This window comes from Somniosus microcephalus, unplaced genomic scaffold (genome assembly GCF_052327205.1).
Source record: "Somniosus microcephalus isolate GS21.2 unplaced genomic scaffold, FLI_Smic_1.0 unresolved_chr9, whole genome shotgun sequence".
NCBI lineage: Eukaryota > Metazoa > Chordata > Chondrichthyes > Squaliformes > Somniosidae > Somniosus > Somniosus microcephalus.
This window is the reverse complement of record NW_028225187.1, coordinates 1,093,798-1,112,249: the sequence shown is the minus strand read 5'-3', so window position 1 is coordinate 1,112,249 and position 18,452 is coordinate 1,093,798. Positions and strand designations below refer to the sequence as shown.

General features: G+C 51.8%; 2 protein-coding genes across 2 annotated transcripts in view; one reads left to right on the top strand and one right to left on the bottom strand.

Moving 5' to 3' along the window:
• Positions 1 to 11,892, bottom strand: part of LOC147084206 (uncharacterized) — a 34,082-nt gene extending 22,190 nt beyond the window's left edge. The window contains exon 1 of the mRNA XM_085979275.1: positions 11,841 to 11,892. The gene's annotated coding sequence lies outside the window, so the exon portion shown is untranslated. The remainder of the gene's footprint in view (positions 1 to 11,840) is intronic.
• Positions 11,893 to 13,622: 1,730 nt separating this feature from the next.
• Positions 13,623 to 18,149, top strand: LOC147084205 (uncharacterized). The gene has a single exon (XM_085979463.1). The coding sequence runs from the start codon at positions 13,707 to 13,709 to the stop codon at positions 14,742 to 14,744; it is 1,038 nt and encodes a 345-aa protein (XP_085835589.1). The 5' UTR covers positions 13,623 to 13,706; the 3' UTR covers positions 14,745 to 18,149.
• The last annotated feature ends 303 nt before the right edge of the window (positions 18,150 to 18,452 follow it).

The following is an 18,452-nucleotide window of genomic DNA, read 5'->3' as shown; positions in this document are numbered from 1 at the left end:
AACTCAGCAGGCCAGGCAGGCCTCTCCATGGCCACAGTGAACAATGGTGTTAAAGGGTCTAAAATCACCACAGACAATGCTGCAAAACTCAGCAGGCCAGGCAGGCCTCTCCATGGCCATAGTGAACAATGGTGTTAAACGGTCTAAAATCACCACAGACAATGTTGCAAAACTCAGCAGGCCAGGCAGGCCTCTCCATGGCCACAGTGAACAATGGTGTTAAAGGGTCTAAAATCACCACAGACAATGCTGCAAAACTCAGCAGGCCAGGCAGGCCTCTCCATGGCCACAGTGAACAATGGTGTTAAAGGGTCTAAAATCACCACAGACAATGCTGCAAAACTCAGCAGGCCAGGCAGGCCTCTCCATGGCCACAGTGAACAATGGTGTTAAAGGGTCTAAAATCACCACAGACAATGCTGCAAAACTCAGCAGGCCAGGCAGGCCTCTCCATGGCCACAGTGAACAATGGTGTTAAAGGTCTAAAATCACCACAGACAATGCTGCAAATCTCAGCAGGCCAGGCAGACCTCTCCATGGCCACAGTGAACAATGGTGTTAAAGGGTCTAAAACCACCACAGACAATGCTGGGAAACTCAGCAGGCCAGGCAGGCCTCTCCATGGCCACAGTGAACAATGGTGTTAAAGGGTCTAAAATCACCACAGACAATGCTGCAAAACTCAGCAGGCCAGGCAGGCCTCTCCATGGCCATAGTGAACAATGGTGTTAAACGGTCTAAAATCACCACAGACAATGTTGCAAAACTCAGCAGGCCAGGCAGGCCTCTCCATGGCCACAGTGAACAATGGTGTTAAAGGGTCTAAAATCACCACAGACAATGCTGCAAAACTCAGCAGGCCAGGCAGGCCTCTCCATGGCCACAGTGAACAATGGTGTTAAAGGGTCTAAAATCACCACAGACAATGCTGCAAAACTCAGCAGGCCAGGCAGGCCTCTCCATGGCCACAGTGAACAATGGTGTTAAAGGGTCTAAAATCACCACAGACAATGCTGCAAAACTCAGCAGGCCAGGCAGGCCTCTCCATGGCCACAGTGAACAATGGTGTTAAAGGTCTAAAATCACCACAGACAATGCTGCAAATCTCAGCAGGCCAGGCAGACCTCTTCATGGCCACAGTGAACAATGGTGTTAAAGGGTCTAAAACCACCACAGACAATGCTGGGAAACTCAGCAGGTCAGGCAGGCCTCTCCATGGTCACAGTGAATAATGGTGTTAAAGGGTCTAAAATCACCACAGACAATGCTGCAAAACTCAGCAGGCCAGACATTGTCTCTCCATGGCCACAGTGAACAATGGTGTTAAAGGATCTATAATCACCACAGACAATGGAGCAGAACTCCGCAGGCCAGGCAGGCCTCTCCATGGCCACAGTGAACAATGGTGTTAAAGGGTCTAAAATCACCACAGACAATGCTGCAAAACTCAGCAGGCCAGGCAGGCCTCTCCATGGCCACTGTGAACAATGGCGTTAAAGGTTGTAAAATCACCACAGACAATGCTGCAAAACTCAGCAGGCCAGGCAGGCCTCTCCATGGCCACAGTGAACAATGGTGTTAAAGGTCTAAAATCACCACAGACAATGCTGCAAATCTCAGCAGGCCAGGCAGGCCTCTCCATGGACACAGTGAACAATGGTGTTAAAGGGTCTAAAATCACCACAGACAATGCTGCAAAACTCAGCAGGCCAGGCAGGCCTCTCCATGGCCACAGTGAACAATGGCGTTAAAGGTTGTAAAATCACCACAGAAAATGCTGCAAAACTCAGCAGGCCAGGCAGGCCTCTCCATGGCCACAGTGAACAATGGTGTTAAAGGTATAAAATCACCACAGACAATGCTGCAAATCTCAGCAGGCCAGGCAGGCCTCTCCGTGGACACAGTGAACAATGGTGTTAAAGGGTCTAAAATCATCACAGACAATGCTGCAAAACTCAGCAGGCCAGGCAGGCCTCTCCATGGCCACAGTGAACAATGATGTTAAACGGCCTAAAATCACCACAGACAATGCTGGGAAACTCAGCAGGCCAGGCAGGCCTGTCCATGGCCACAGTGAACAATGGCGTTAAAGGGTCTAAAATCACCACAGACAATGCTGCAAAACTCAGCAGGCCAGGCAGGCCTCTCCATGGCCACAGTGAACAATGGTGTTAAACGGTCTAAAATCACCACAGACAATGCTGCAAATCTCAGCAGGCCTCTCCATGGCCACAGTGAACAATGATGTTAAACGGCCTAAAATCACCACAGACAATGCTGCAAAACTCAGCAGGCCAGGCAGGCCTCTCCATGGCCACAGTGAACAATGATGTTAAACGGCCTAAAATCACCACAGACAATGCTGGGAAACTCAGCAGGCCAGGCAGGCCTGTCCATGGCCAAAGTGAACAATGGTGTTAAAGGGTCTAAAATCACCACAGACAATGCTGCAAAACTCAGCAGGCCAGGCAGGCCTCTCCATGGTCACAGTGAACAATGGTGCTAAAGGGTCTAAAATCACCACAGACAATGCTGCAAAACTCAGCAGGCCAGGCAGGCCTCTCCATGGCCACAGTGAACAATGGTGTTAAAGGTCTAAAATCACCACAGACAATGCTGGGTAACTCAGCAGGCCAGGCAGACCTCTCCATGGCCACAGTGAACAATGGCGTTAAAGGTTGTAAAATCACCACAGACAATGCTGCAAAACTCAGCAGGCCAGGCAGGCCTCTCCATGGCCACAGTGAACAATGGTGTTAAAGGTCTAAAATCACCACAGACAATGCTGCAAATCTCAGCAGGCCAGGCAGGCCTCTCCGTGGACACAGTGAACAATGGTGTTAAAGGGTCTAAAATCACCACAGACAATGCTGCAAAACTCAGCAGGCCAGGCAGGCCTCTCCATGGCCACAGTGAACAATGATGTTAAACGGCCTAAAATCACCACAGACAATGCTGGGAAACTCAGCAGGCCAGGCAGGCCTGTCCATGGCCACAGTGAACAATGGTGTTAAAGTGTCTAAAATCACCACAGACAATGCTGCAAAACTCAGCAGGGCAGGCAGGCCTCTCCATGGCCACAGTGAACAATGGTGTTAAACGGTCTAAAATCACCACAGACAATGCTGCAAAACTCAGCAGGCCAGGCAGGCCTCTCCATGGCCACAGTGAACAATGGTGTTATAGGGTCTAAAATCACCACAGACAATGCTGCAAAACTCAGCAGGGCAGGCAGGCCTCTCCATGGCCACAGTGAACAATGGTGTTAAACGGTCTAAAATCACCACAGACAATGCTGCAAAACTCAGCAGGCCAGGCAGGCCTCTCCATGGCCACAGTGAACAATGGTGCTATAGGGTCTAAAATCACCACAGACAATGCTGCAAAACTCAGCAGGGCAGGCAGGCCTCTCCATGGCCACAGTGAACAATGGTGTTAAACGGTCTAAAATCACCACAGACAATGCTGGGAAACTCAGCAGGCCAGGCAGGCCTGTCCATGGCCACAGTGAACAATGGTGTTAAAGTGTCTAAAATCACCACAGACAATGCTGCAAAACTCAGCAGGGCAGGCAGGCCTCTCCATGGCCACAGTGAACAATGGTGTTAAACGGTCTAAAATCACCACAGACAATGCTGCAAAACTCAGCAGGCCAGGCAGGCCTCTCCATGGCCACAGTGAATAATGGTGTTAAAGGTCTAAAATCACCACAGACAATGCTCCAAATCTCAGCAGGCCAGGCAGGTCTCTCCATGGTCACAGTGAACAATGATGTGAAAGGGTCTAAAATCACCACAGACAATGCTGCAAAACTCAGCAGGCCAGGCAGGCCTCTCCATGGCCACAGTGAACAATGGTGTTAAAGAGTCTAAAATCACCACAGACAATGCTGCAAAACTCAGCAGGCCAGGCAACATCCGTGAATGGAAATTTGAGTCATTGTTTCTGGTCTAACCCTTTATCAAGACTAAAGAGACACAGGGAATGAAATAGATTGAAAGGCCGCCTGGGAGAGAACCAAAGAGAAGAGACATTAAGAGCTATTCAAAACCAGACGAGATGGTGATAGGACTCCCACCCCGCCTCCTGTAAGGACTCTATTCCATTCTCCCAGTTTCTCCGTCTCCGCCGTATCTGCTCCAACGATGCCACCTTCCACACCAGTGCTTCCGACATGTCTTCCTTATTCCTCAACCGAGGATTCCCCTCTACCGTGGTTGACACGGCCCTCGACTGTGTCCGTTCTATCTCCCGCACTTCTGCCCTCACCCCTGCCCCTCCCTCCCAAAACCACGATAGGGTTCCCCTTGTCCTCACCTTTCACCCCACCAGCCTCCACATTCAACGGATCATCCTCCACCATTTCCGCCACCTCCAACGTGATCCCACCACCAAACACATCTTCCCCTCCCCTGCCCTTTCAGCATTCCGTAGGGACCGCTCCCTCCGAGACACCCTAGTCCACTCCTCTATCACCCCCAACAACTCTTCCCCTTCTCCTGGCACCTTCCCATGCAAGCGGAGGAGATGTAACACCTGCCCTTATACCTTCCCACTGTCCAGGGCCCCAAACACCCCTTCCAGGTGAAACAGCGATTTACTTGTACTTCTTGCAATCTAGTATACTGTATTCGCTGCTCACGGTGCGGTCTCCTCTACATTGGGGAGATCAAACGCAGATTGGGTGACCGCTTTGCAGAACACCTCCGTTCAGTCCGTAAGGGGGACCCCGAGCTTCTGGTCGCCTGTCATTTTAATTCACCGCCCCATTCCCACTCGGACCTCACCGTACTCGGGCTCTTGCATTGTTCCATGGAAGCTCAACGTAAACTCGAGCAACAGCACCTCATCTTCCGATTAGACACTTTACAGCCTTCCGGACTCAATATCGAGTTCAACAATTTCAGATCATAACCTCGGCCCCTATTACATTTTTACTGATATATTTTATATGTTTTATCCACACCTTTGTTTTGGCCTTTCCCCCCCCCCCCTTTTTCTTTTTTTTCTCTCTCCCACATGGCAGCTGTCTCCCATTCTGCCAGCGCATTTCACTCCTAATCTAGAGCTGTCTTTTGTCTCCACTAGTCCTATCACCATCTGTCTCGTTTTGAATACCTCTTAATGTCTCTTCTCTTTTGTTCTCTCCCAGCCTGGCCTCTCAATCTGTTTCATTCCCTGTGCCTCTTTAGTCTTGATAAAGGGTTTTGACCCGAAACGTTGACTCTAATTTCTCTCCACGGATGTTGCCTGGCCTGCTGAGTTTTTCCAGCATTTTCTGTTGTTATTTCGGATTTACAGCATCTGCAGTATTTTGCTATCGTACATCATGCTAAAAGGTCTAAGTGTGTTAAAAAACAAGCCTGAAGTCTTTGTGTCTTAATGCGAGGAGCATTCGTAATAAGGTGGATGAATTAGCTGCGCAAATAGAGGTAAACTAATATGATTTGATTCGGATTACGGAAACATGGCTCCAGGGTGGCCAAGGCAGGGAACTCAACATCCAGGGGTATTCAATATTCAGGAAAGACAGACAAAAAGGAAAGGGAGGTGGGGTAGCATTGCTGGCTAAAGAGGGGATTAACACAATGCTAAGGAAGGATATTAGCTCTGATGATGTGGAATCTGTATGGGTAGAACTGAGAAATACCAAGGGGCAGAAAACGTTAGTGGGAGTGGTATATAGACCTCCAAACAGTAATGCGGAGGTTGGAGATGGCATTAAAAGGGAAATTAGAGAAGCGTGCAATAAGGGTACAGCAGCTATCATGGGTGACTTTAATCTACATATAGATTGGGCTAACCAAATTAGTAACAATACTGTGGAGGAGGAATTCCTAGAGTGTTTACGGGATGGTTTGCTGGACCAATATATTGAGGAACCAACCAGAGATCAGGCCATCTTAGACTGGGTATTATATAACGAGAAAGGATGAATTAGCAATCCTGTTGTACGAGGCCCCTTGGGTTGGAGCAATCATAATATGATTGAATTCTTCATTAAGATGGAGAATGAAGTAGTTGACTCAGAGACTGGGGTCCTGAATTTAAATAAAGGAAACTACGATGGTCTGAGGCGCGAGTTGGGTAGAATTGATTGGGGAATGTCTCTCAAAGGGTTGACGGTGGATAGGCAATGGCAAACATTCAAAGACCGCCTGCCCCTGTGTGTCCCCCCTCTCCCGGTCATGTCCTCTCCCTGTCCTATCCCTCCCTCCCCTCCCCTCTCTCCCTCCTCTCCCTCCCTCCCCTCCCTCCCTCCCCTCCCCTGTCTTCCTCCCTCCCTCCCCCACCCCTACCCTCCCCCACTCCCTCCCCTCCCCCTCCCCCACTCCCCCACCCCTCCCCCACTCCCTCCCCTCCCCCACTCCCCCGCTCCCCCACTCCCCTCTGTCCCTCTCTCCGGCCCCTCCCCCTGCCTAGCGCCTGAGGTCCGGAGCTGAGGTCCCCCGCGTATCGCGCGGCTGATGGACGGCCGCTGTGGGCGGGCGGGCGGGCGGGCGGTGCATGCGCGGTCAGTGCGGGCGGCGCGAGCCCCCCGCGATTTCCCGAGGCTCGCCCCCCCCCCGCGATTTCCCGAGGCTCTCCCCCCCCCCCGTGATTTCCCGAGGCTCTCCCCCCCCCCCCGCGATTTCCCGAGGCTCTCCCCCCCCCGCGATTTCCCGAGGCTCTCCCCCCCCGCGATTTCCCGAGGCTCTCCCCCCCCGCGATTTCCTGAGGCTCTCCCCCCCCCTATTAAATTGTTATTTAATTCCCTAACACATCATTAAAATATTTACCTTAGTTCCCTAACACACAGAAAGTGTGGGGGAAAAAATTGTGAAAAATCAAGATGGCGGTCACTCACCTCGGTTCAGAAGGATAAGGCCCACCCACACACGCATTGGTCGACCGGTCAGGTCACCGAAGCGTAGGATTGGTCAATCGTCGAGTCACTCGACACTCAACTGTAGGAAGGAACTCGCCGTCCGATTGGTGGACCTCGACGTCACACGGTCGCTAATGAGTGGAACGCTGAACGTTTTTGGGATACCGCGGGTGGGATTTTTGTCCGGCCGAAACGTAAATACGCCTATGACCGGTCCGGAATCGCAAGCTTTCTTTTGAGGTGATGCGCGCGTTGGTACGCTCTGTAACTTTCAAACGTATAGAGAACGGACAGACAGACAGACATCGGGACAGACAGAAGAGCCGCTTTTATATATATAGATAGAGATAGATGATCTGGACAAGGGAATTAGATGTAATTTCTCCAAATTTGCAGATGAGACAAAGCTGGGTGGGTGTGTGTGCTGTGAGGAGGATGCCGAGAAACTCCAGGATGATTTGGACATGTTGGGTAATTGGGCAGAAACATGGCAGGTGCAATATAACGTGGATAAATGTGAGCTTATCCACTTCGGTGGCAAAAACAGGAAGGCAGATTATTATCTAAATGGCAATAGATTGGGAGAAGGGGAAGTGCAACGAAACCTGGGTGTCCTTGTGCACCAGTCACTGAAGGTAAGCATGCAGGTGCAGCAGGCGGTTAAGAAGGCAAATGGTATGTTGGGCTTCGTAGCGAGAGGGTTTGAGTACAGGAACAAGGATGTCTTGCTGCAGTTGTACAGGGCCTTGGTGAGACCACATCTTGAGTATTGTGTGCAGTTTTGGTTGCCTTATCTGAGGAAGGACGTTCTTGCTATGCAAGGAATGCAGCGAAGATTCACCAGGCTGATACCTGGGATGGCAGGAATGACGTATGAGGAGAGATTGTGTCGATTGGGCTTATACTCACTGGAGTTTAGAAGATTGAGAGGGGCTCTCATCGAAACCTTTAAAATTCTGTCAGGCCTGTGTAGTGTATGTACCTTTAAGAGAGAACTACTTTTACAGCTCCTGTATACTGTAGTACCGGCAGTGACCACACCTGTATATAAGCTTTGAGCATGCCTCTGTACTGCAGTCTTGAGACTACCCTACTCCAGTAAACACCTGTTGATTGTTAAGTTACAGCCTCCGTGTAGTTATTGGGAAACATCATACCCTAAGAATCACGGATCTAATTGCCTGGACAGACTAGATGCTGGAAGGATGTTCCCAATGGTCAGGGAGTCCAGAACCAGGGGTCATAGTCTAAGGATAAGGGGTAGGACATTTAGGACTGAAATGAGGAGGAATTTCTTCACCCAGAGAGTGGTGAACCTGTGGAATTCTCTGCCACAGAGGCCGGTGGAGGCCAGTTCATTAAATATATTCAAGAAAGATTTGGATATATTTCTTAAGGCTAAAGGGATCAAGGGATATGGGGAGAAGGCAGGGACAGGGTACTGAATTTCAATGATTAGCCATGATCTCATTGAATGGCGGAGCAGGCTCGAAGGGCCGAATGGCCTACGCCTGCTCCTATCTTCTATGTAACCCAAGGGGCCTCGTACAACAACATTGCTAATTAATCCTTTCTCGTTACACAATACCCAGTCTAAGATGGCCTGATCTCTGGTTGGTTCCTCGACATATTGGTCCAGGAAACCATCCCGTAAACACTCCAGGAATTACTCCTCCACAGTAAAGGACATGAGAGGGGGGAGAGGGAGTCCCTTCAAATGTGGAGGGGGTGGGTGTCCCTTTAAATGCGGAGGGGGGAGGGTGTCCCTTCAAATGCGGAGGGGGGAGGGAGTCCTTTCAAATGTGGCGGGGGGTGGGTGTCCCTTTAAATGCAGAGGGGGGTGGGTGTCCCTTTAAATGCGGAGGGGGGTGGGTGTCCCTTGAAATGCGGAGGGGGGAGGGTGTCCCTTGAAATGCGGAGGGGGGAGGGTGTCCCTTGAAATGTGGAGGGGGGAGGGTGTCCCTTGAAATGCGGAGGGGGGTGGGCGTCCCTTTAACTGCGGAGGGGGTGGGTGTCCCATTAATTGCGGAGGGGGGAGGGTGTCCCTTGAAATGCGGAGGGGGGTGGGTGTCCCTTTAACTGCGGAGGGGGTGGGTGTCCCTTTAAATGCGGAGGGGGGGTGGGTGTCCCTTGAAATGCGGAGGGGGGTGGGTGTCCCTTTAAATGTGGAGGGGGTGGATATCCCTTTAAATACGGAGGGGGTGGGTGTCCCTTGAAATGCGGAGGGGGGAGGGTGTCCCTTGAAATGCGGAGGGGGGAGGGTGTCCCTTGAAATGCGGAGGGGGGGTGGGTGTCCCTTTAAATGCGGAGGGGGGTGGGTGTCCCTTTAAATGCGGAAGGGGGTGGGTGTCCCTTTAAATGCGGAGGGGGGGTGGGTGTCCCTTGAAATGTGGAGGGGGTGGATATCCCTTTAAATACGGAGGAGGGTGGGTGTCCCTTGAAATGCGGAGGGGGGAGGGTGTCCCTTGAAATGCGGAGGGGGGAGGGTGTCCCTTGAAATGCGGAGGGGGGAGGGTGTCCCTTGAAATGCGGAGGGGGGAGGGTGTCCCTTGAAATGCGGAGGGGGGTGGGTGTCCCTTTAACTGCGGAGGGGGGTGGGTGTCCCTTTAACTGCGGAGGGGGTGGGTGTCCCTTTAAATGCGGAGGGGGGAGGGTGTCCCTTGAAATGCGGGGGGGGTGGGCGTCCCTTTAACTGCGGAGGGGGTGGGTGTCCCTTTAATTGCGGAGGGGGGAGGGTGTCCCTTGAAATGCGGAGGGGGGGTGGGTGTCCCTTTAACTGCGGAGGGGGTGGGTGTCCCTTTAAATGCGGAGGGGGGGTGGGTGTCCCTTGAAATGCGGAGGGGGGTGGGTGTCCCTTTAAATGTGGAGGGGGTGGGTCTCCCTTTAAATACGGAGGGGCTGGGTGTCCCTTGAAATGCGGAGGGGGGAGGGTGTCCCTTGAAATGCGGAGGGGGGAGGGTGTCCCTTGAAATGCGGAGGGGGGTGGGTGTCCCTTTAAATGCGGAGGGGGGTGGGTGTCCCTTTAAATGCGGAGGGGGGGTGGGTGTCCCTTGAAATGTGGAGGGGGGTGGGTGTCCCTTTAAATGTGGAGGGGGTGGATATCCCTTTAAATACGGAGGGGGGTGGGTGTCCCTTGAAATGCGGAGGGGGGAGGGTGTCCCTTGAAATGCGGAGGGGGGAGGGTGTCCCTTGAAATGCGGAGGGGGGAGGGTGTCCCTTGAAATGCGGAGGGGGGAGGGTGTCCCTTGAAATGCGGAGGGGGGTGGGTGTCCCTTTAACTGCGGAGGGGGTGGGTGCCCCTTGAAATGCGGAGGGGGGAGGGTGTCCCTTGAAATGCGGAGGGGGGAGGGTGTCCCTTGAAATGCGGAGGGGGTGGGTGTCCCTTTAACTGCGGAGGGGGTGGGTGTCCCTTTAAATGCGGAGGGGGGAGGGTGTCCCTTGAAATGCGGAGGGGGGTGGGCGTCCCTTTAACTGCGGAGGGGGTGGGTGTCCCTTTAATTGCGGAGGGGGGAGGGTGTCCCTTGAAATGCGGAGGGGGGGTGGGTGTCCCTTTAACTGCGGAGGGGTTGGGTGTCCCTTTAAATGCGGAGGGGGGTGGGTGTCCCTTTAAATGCGGGGGGGGGTGGGTGTCCCTTGAAATGCGGAGGGGGGTGGGTGTCCCTTTAAATGTGGAGGGGGTGGATCTCCCTTTAAATACGGAGGGGCTGGGTGTCCCTTGAAATGCGGAGGGGGGAGGGTGTCCCTTGAAATGCGGAGGGGGGAGGGTGTCCCTTGAAATGCGGAGGGGGGAGGGTGTCCCTTGAAATGCGGAGGGGGGAGGGTGTCCCTTGAAATGCGGAGGGGGGAGGGTGTCCCTTGAAATGCGGAGGGGGGAGGGTGTCCCTTGAAATGCGGAGGGGGGTGGGTGTCCCTTTAACTGCGGAGGGGGTGGGTGTCCCTTTAAATGCGGAGGGGGGAGGGTGTCCCTTGAAATGCGGAGGGGGGTGGGTGTCCCTTTAACTGCGGAGGGGGTGGGTGTCCCTTTAAATGCGGAGGGGGGTGGGTGTCCCTTTAAATGCGGAGGGGGGTGGGTGTCCCTTGAAATGCGGAGGGGGGTGGGTGTCCCTTTAAATGTGGAGGGGGTGGATATCCCTTTAAATACGGAGGGGGTGGGTGTCCCTTGAAATGCGGAGGGGGGAGGGTGTCCCTTGAAATGCGGAGGGGGGAGGGTGTCCCTTGAAATGCGGAGGGGGGTGGGTGTCCCTTTAAATGCAGAGGGGGGTGGGTGTCCCTTGAAATGCGGAGGGGGGGTGGGTGTCCCTTGAAATGCGGAGGGGGGTGGGTGTCCCTTTAAATGTGGAGGGGGTGGATATCCCTCTAAATGCGGAGGGGGTGGATATCCCTTTAAATACGGAGGGGGGGTGGGTGTCCCTTGAAATGCGGAGGGGGGAGGGTGTCCCTTGAAATACGGAGGGGGGAGGGTGTCCCTTGAAATGCGGAGGGGGGAGGGTGTCCCTTGAAATGCGGAGGGGGGAGGGTGTCCCTTGAAATGCGGAGGGGGGGTGGGTGTCCCTTGAAATGCAGAGGGGGTTGGGTGTCCCTTTAAATGCGGAGGGGGGTGGGTGTCCCTTTAAATGCGGAGGGGGGGTGGGTGTCCCTTGAAATGCGGAGGGGGGTGGGTGTCCCTTGAAATGCGGAGGGGGGTGGGTGTCCCTTTAAATGTGGAGGGGGTGGATGTCCTTTAAATGTGGAGGGGGTGGGTGTCCCTTTAAATGTGGAGAGCGGGGGCCGCGCATGCTCATTCGGCCCCACCACAACACGAGGCTGCCAGTGCGCCTGCGCGGGGCCTCCGGGCAGCAGCCTGAAAGCCGGGCCCGGGGAAGAGGCGGAATCAGCGGCCGGGGTAAAGTAAAGTGTTGGGGAATCGATTTAAATTGAGGTGAGGGGGGAGCGGAGAGCGAGATTATAAAGTAAAATACGGGAAAAACCAAACCTGAGAGTCGGGCGGGACCTCCGCGGAGCCCGAACGGAGCGGATTGAGCCGCGCGGGGGGGCGGAGTGAGCCGGAGCAACGTGTTTCTGACTGACGGGAGCGCGGACCAATAGGAAGAGGGCTGAGCTGGGAGGACTGAACTGGGCGGCCTGGTCCTCCAACCAATGGCGGCGCGGCAAGGGGGCGGGGCCTCCTCTCCGGCGCTGAGGCTGGGGCCCGATTGTGACGTCATCAGAGGAAGAGGCCCAATCAAGTGGATGGAGGCCCGATCCGGCCTGTGACTGACGGGAGCTCTGACCAATAGGAAGAAGGCTGAGGTGGGAGGACTGAACTGGGTGGCCTGGTCCTCCAACCAATGGTGGCGCGGCAAGGGGGCGGGGCCTCCTCTCCAGCTCAGGTGCGCTGGGGCCGATTGTGACGCGCTGTCCCCAGGTGAGAGCAGCTCAGTCAGCACAGAGCTGGGGCTGGAATCTGGGAGAGGGGCCGCAGGCAGCACAGAGCTGGGGCTGGAATCTGGGAGAGGGGCCGCAGGCAGCACAGAGCTGGGGCTGGAATCTGGGAGAGGGGCCGCAGGCAGCACAGAGCTGGGGCTGGAATCTGGGAGAGGGGCCGCAGGCAGCACAGAGCTGGGGCTGGAATCTGGGAGAAGGGCCGCAGGCAGCGGGCCTGGCAATGGGGCAGAAGCTTCACAATACAAGCTTCTTTGAAATGTAAAATTGTTTCCTACAGACAGCCTTGGTCACTCTGCAAAAAAAAAACTGTTTAACAATTCATCATAACTCCCCTGCTTTAGGAGAGGCATAGAGTGCAAAAGCAAGGAAGTTATGATGAAACTGTGTAAAAGACTGGAGCCAGCTGTGGCTCAGTGGATAGCAGAGTCAGAAGGTTGTGGGTTCAAGTCCCGCTCCAGGGATGTGGGTTCAAATCCCGCTCCAGGGACTTGAGCACATAAAGCGAGGCTGACACTCCGGTGTGGTGCTGGGGGAGCGCCACACTGTCAGAGGGGCAGTACTGAGGGGGCGCCGCACTGTCGGAGGGGCAGTACTGAGGGAGCGCCGCACTGTCGGAGGGGCAGTGCTGAGGGAGCGCCGCACTGTTGGAGGGTCAGTACTGAGGGAGCGCTGCACTGTCGGAGGGGCAGTACTGAGGGAGTGCTGCACTGTCAGAGGGGCAGTACTGAGGGAGTGCTGCACTGTGGGAGGGGCAGTACTGAGGGAGCGCCGCACTGTCGGAGGGGCAGTACTGAGGGAGTGCTGCACTGTGGGAGGGGCAGTACTGAGGGTGCGCTGCACTGTCGGAGGGGCAGTACTGAGGGAGCGCCGCACTGTCAGAGGGGCAGTACTGAGGGAGCGCCGCACTGTCGGAGGGTCAGTACTAGGGGAGCGCCACACTGTCAGAGGGTCAGTACTGAGGGAGCGCCGCACTGTCGGAGGGTCAGTACTAGGGGAGCGCCACACTGTCAGAGGAGCAGTACTGAGGGAGCGCCGCGCTGTCGGAGGGCCGTCTTTCGGAAGAGACGTTCAGGTGGACATAAAAGCTCCCATTATTTCGAAGAAGGGCAGGAAAGTTATCCCCGGTGTCCTGGCCATTATTGATCATGCAAATTGGCTGCAGTGTTTCCCACATTACAACAGCGACTACACTTCAGAAAGTACTTCATTGACTGTAAAACCGTTGGTCGTGAAAGGCGCTGTCTAAAGGCCAGTCTTTCTTTATTTTCTTTCCTGTATTTGCATTAATTACTTATATAAACCTCTTTTACTGTCTCTTGCAAGGGGAGAATTGCAGACGGGCAGCTTAACGCAAACTTCACACGAAGATCTGACAGAGTCACTCGATTCATCAGGACCTGAATATCATCGACATATGGAAGCGGAAAGCAGCAATCAGAGTGCGGGCAAACTGCACACGTGTCTTGTGTGTGGACGTGGATTCAACCGAAGGTGCAGCCTGGGGAGGCACAAGTGTAACCAAAGCGAGGAGAGTCCGTGCAAATGTCGGGAATGCGGGATAGGATTCAGTTGCCTTTCCGAGCTGCAGACTCATCAACGCAGTCACTCTGTGAAATGGCCGTTCACCTGCTCTGTGTGCGGGAAGGGATTCACTGCACAATCCGCTCTGCTGAGACACCGGCGAGTTCACACCGGGGAGAGGCCGTTCACCTGCTCAGTGTGCGGGAAGGGATTCACTACACAATCCGTTCTGCTGAGACACCGGCAAGTTCACGCCGGGGAGAAGCCGTTTGCCTGCTCTAATTGTGAGAAGAGGTTTAACCAGTCTTGCCAGCTGTTGACACACAAGCGTGTTCACACCGGGGAGAGGCCGTTCACCTGTTCCGTGTGTGGGAAGGGATTCACTCTCTCCTCCACCCTGCTGATACACCAGCTGGTTCACACTGACGAGAGGCCGTTCTCCTGCTCCGAGTGCGGGAAAGGATACACTCGTCCCTCCTCTCTGCGGCTGCACCAGCGAGTTCACACTGACGAAAGGCTGTTCACCTGCTCCGAGTGCGGGAAAGGATTCAATCGTCCCTCCACTCTGCGGAAACACCAGCTGGTTCACACTGACGAGAGGCCGTTCTCCTGCTCCGAGTGCGGGAAAGGATTCACTCGTCTCACCTCTCTGCGGGAACACCAGCTGGTTCACACTGACGAGAGGCCGTTTAAATGTTCCGACTGCGACAAGAGTTTCAAATGCTCCAAGGGCTTGAAGAAGCATCGATGCATCCACACCAGGGAGAGGCCGTTCAGCTGCTCTCACTGCGGGAAGAGGTTTGGTCAGTTATCGCACCTGGTGAGACACCAGCGACTGCACACCGGGGAGAGGCTGTTCACCTGCTCAGTGTGTGAAAAGGAATTCACCAGTTCAACTCGCCTGCTGAGACACCAGCGACTTCACACCTGAGCGCACTGGTCCCATTCTGCTGTTAATCACATGAAGGACTGTTCTGTGTTAATAATGGCAATTACGGGGTTGGGGGGGTCGGGGGCGGTTTGAAGATGCTGACAACCCTAGTAACTAGGCTGGAGTTTAAGAGGGGTCAGCCTCAGCTCAGTGGATGACACTCTCACATCTAGAGTCAGAAGGTTGTGGGTTTGAGTCCCACTCTGGAGACTTGAGCACGTATCTAGGCTGACACTCCAGGGCAGTACTGAGGGAGAGCTGCTCTGTCAGCGGTGACATCTTTCGGATGCAACGTTAAACCAAGGTCCCCTCTGCCATCGCAGGGGGGCATAAAAGATCCCGTGGCCGTCATTTTGAAAAACGGAAGCGAGAAAGGATCTCGACTCGGAAGATCAGGAAGTAGAATAAGGAGCTAAGGAATAACAAGGGGTAGAAAACACTGGTAGTAGTATATAGGCCTCCTAACCGTAGCTAAACCGTTGGACAGAATATTAATCAAGAAATAGCAGGAGCTTGCTACAAAAATAATGCAATAATCTTGGGGAACTTTAATCTTCATATAGAATGGACAAATCAAATTGGCAAAGGTAGTCTGGAGGATGAGTTCATGGGATGCATTTGGGACAGTTTCCTAAAACAATATTTCATGGAACCAACCAGGGAACAGGCTATTTTAGATCATATGTTGTGTAATGAGACAGGGTTAATTAGCAATCTCATAGTAAAGGATCCTCTGGGGCAGAGTGATCATAATATGATAGAATTTTATGTTAATTTTGAGAGGCACTTGCCTCAGTCCAAAACTAGAGTCTTAAACTTAAATAAAGCCTATTGCATAGGTATGAGGGGCGAGTTGGCTAAGGTAGATTGGAAAAATAGATTAAAAGATATGGCGGTAGATAAGCAGTGGCTAGCATTTAAAGAAATATTTCATCATTCTCAACAAAAATACATTCCATTGAGAAACAAAAACTCCACAGGAAAAGTGTTCCAACCGTGGCTAACTAAAGAAGTTAAGGATAACATTAGATTGAAAGAAGAAGCTTATAATGTTGCAAAGAATAATAGTAAGCCTGAGGATTGGGAGAGTTTCAGAAACCAGTAAAGGTTGACCAAAAAGTTGATAAAAAGGGGAAAAAATAGAATGAGAGAAAACTAGTAAGAAATATAAAAGCAGATTGTAAGAGTTTCTACAAGTATGTAAAAAGGAAAAGAGTAGCAAAAGTAAACGTTGGTCCCTTTCCTACATTGCAACAGTGACTTCACTTCAAAAAAAAAAAGTACTTAATTGGCTGTAAAGTGCTTTGAGAAGTCCGGTGGTCGTGAAAGGCACTATATAAATGCAGGGAAGCAGCTAGCCTCTGTATGATTGAGAGCTGACCATGTGGGGAATTGGTCACAAGAACCTATCTCCTCCTCGTCATTGTCCTCCCTCTAGCCCCCCATTCACACCAGCTGCTACCTTATCTCACTGTACTTTGAGTTGTATGTCACGATGCTGATGAAAAGGAACAAAGCTGCCCATGTAAGTCCTGTATGTAATAGTAATACCAACAGGCTGGAGTGTGTAGTCAGGGTCTGTCTTATCTCAGGGTTGAGAAGATATCAATAAACAGCTAAAACCTGTTTTTTTTGTGTTGTCATCTCAATCCCTCACTATGTTACTGCTTTGTACCACAGTGCAGCCCCTGTACTTTCCAACATACGTACACATGTACAGAGCTGCGAGAACACTGAATGTGGTGTGTAATGAATGGCTGAACAGGCGGCTGAAGGTAAGATGGGCAGAGTAGTGTACGGTATGTGTCAAACCTGGGGACTGGGTGGTTGGACCGTGTGTCATCTACTGCCCCCGGATATTCCTCATTTGACTTGTGCTGGTCAGATTCATTTTTGTAATTGAGAAAACCTGCCAAACATTGTTTTTAACATTGCAGACCCTTCAGTACAAGGCAGGCGTGTGTATACTGGCTCTGCATATTCCGGAACATGAACCCATCTATCGTAGAGGTAAAACAGCTTATCTTCCGCTGTGAATTCAAATATTTTACTGGAATGATTAATCAGATATTTGAAGCTGTTGGTTCACAGGTAATAGATTCTGCTTGGACTGTGTTGTAATAGGTTTAGCCTATGTTTCTATAGGGACAGGGTACTGAATTTTGATGATCAGCCATGATCTCATTGAATGGTGGAGCAGGCTCGAGGGGCCGAATGGCCTACTCCTGCTCCTATCTTCTATGTTTCTATGTTAGAGGCTGAGGCAGCAGAAATTATTATGGGGAATAAGAAAACAGCAGAAACATTAAAAAAATGTCTTCACAGTAGAAGACACAAAAAGCACAGCAACAATGGTGGGGAACCAAGGGTGTAATGAGGGTGAGGAACTTAACGTCATTAATATAAGTAGAGAAAAGGTACTCGGAAAACTAATGGGACTAAAAGCCGACAAATCCCCTGGACCCGACGGCCTACATCCTAGGGTTGTAAAAGAGGTGGCTGAAGAGATAGTGGATGCATTGGTTTTGATCTTCCAAAATTCCCGAGATTGTAGAATGGTCCCAGCGGATTGGAAGGTCGCAAATGTAACACCGCTATTCAAGAAAGGAGGGAGAGGAAAAACAGGGAACTACAGGCCAGTTAGCGTGACATCAGTGTAGGATAGGGTGTACCTGTAGGATTTAGTAAACATTATTAAGATTCTATAACCATTCTAATATAACTATAATATGTGAAATTGTATGTTAAGATCCTAAAAGCCTGTATAAAATGGAGAATGGCTGCGAGCAAAGCAGGATGGGATTATGCCAACCTGACTAAAAAGCTCTGTTTAAAATTACTGAAGTAATGGAATGTTGTGTTAACTTTACGGAGACGAGGAATTCAGCAATATTATGCTTAAAGAGATAAAAACTAGAGAGATAGATAAGAGTTGGAGACGTCCTTCATTGGTCCAGCTATCGGATGGACCGACTGTTTTGTCAACATTCTGGGGAGTGTTCTGTGAAAAGTCAAGATCTGAGATAAGGGTACTTTGTTATGCATGGAGAAAAAGTCAGAAGGATCAAACAAGGTTATAAGGTGGGTAACGAGGGAAGCAAGACTTTTTACCAGGTGTTAGAGGGTTAATTACTGCCACGTAGGCAAAACGAGAGGGAAAAATAAAGATACAGTTTTTGAACATCGAAAGCGCGCACCGTGTAACCAGAGATTGATAGGAGCTTCGGTCAACAGAACACAGCAAGATCCCAAGGTAGCGCGCATGGGTCAACGGAACACAGCAAGATACATCAGGAGACTTGCACCACGCTCACTCGGAAGGAACGCCGGGGTTTGAACGAACAGACTGTGAGTATCTTCTTGTTAAGTACGACTTCTTTGTACCGGATGTTTAATGCTTAATAAACCTGTTTTACTGATACACACTATACCTGGACCCAGAGTGGTTTGTGTAGTCACGGACTGTTTTACTGATACACAATATACCTGTACCCAGAGTGGTTTGTGTAGTCACGGACTGTTTTACTGATACACAATATACCTGTACCCAGAGTGGTTTGTGTAGTCATGGACTGTTTTACTGATACACAATATACCTGTACCCAGAGTGGTTTGTGTAGTCACGGACTGTTTTACTGGTACACAATATACCTGGACCCAGAGTGGTTTGTGTAGTCATGGACTGTTTTACTGGTACACAATATACCT

Coding starts and splice junctions, on each gene's coding strand:
- LOC147084205 (XM_085979463.1), top strand. CDS start 13,707: ATGGAAGCGGAAAGCAGCAATCAGAGTGCGGGCAAACTGCACACGTGT.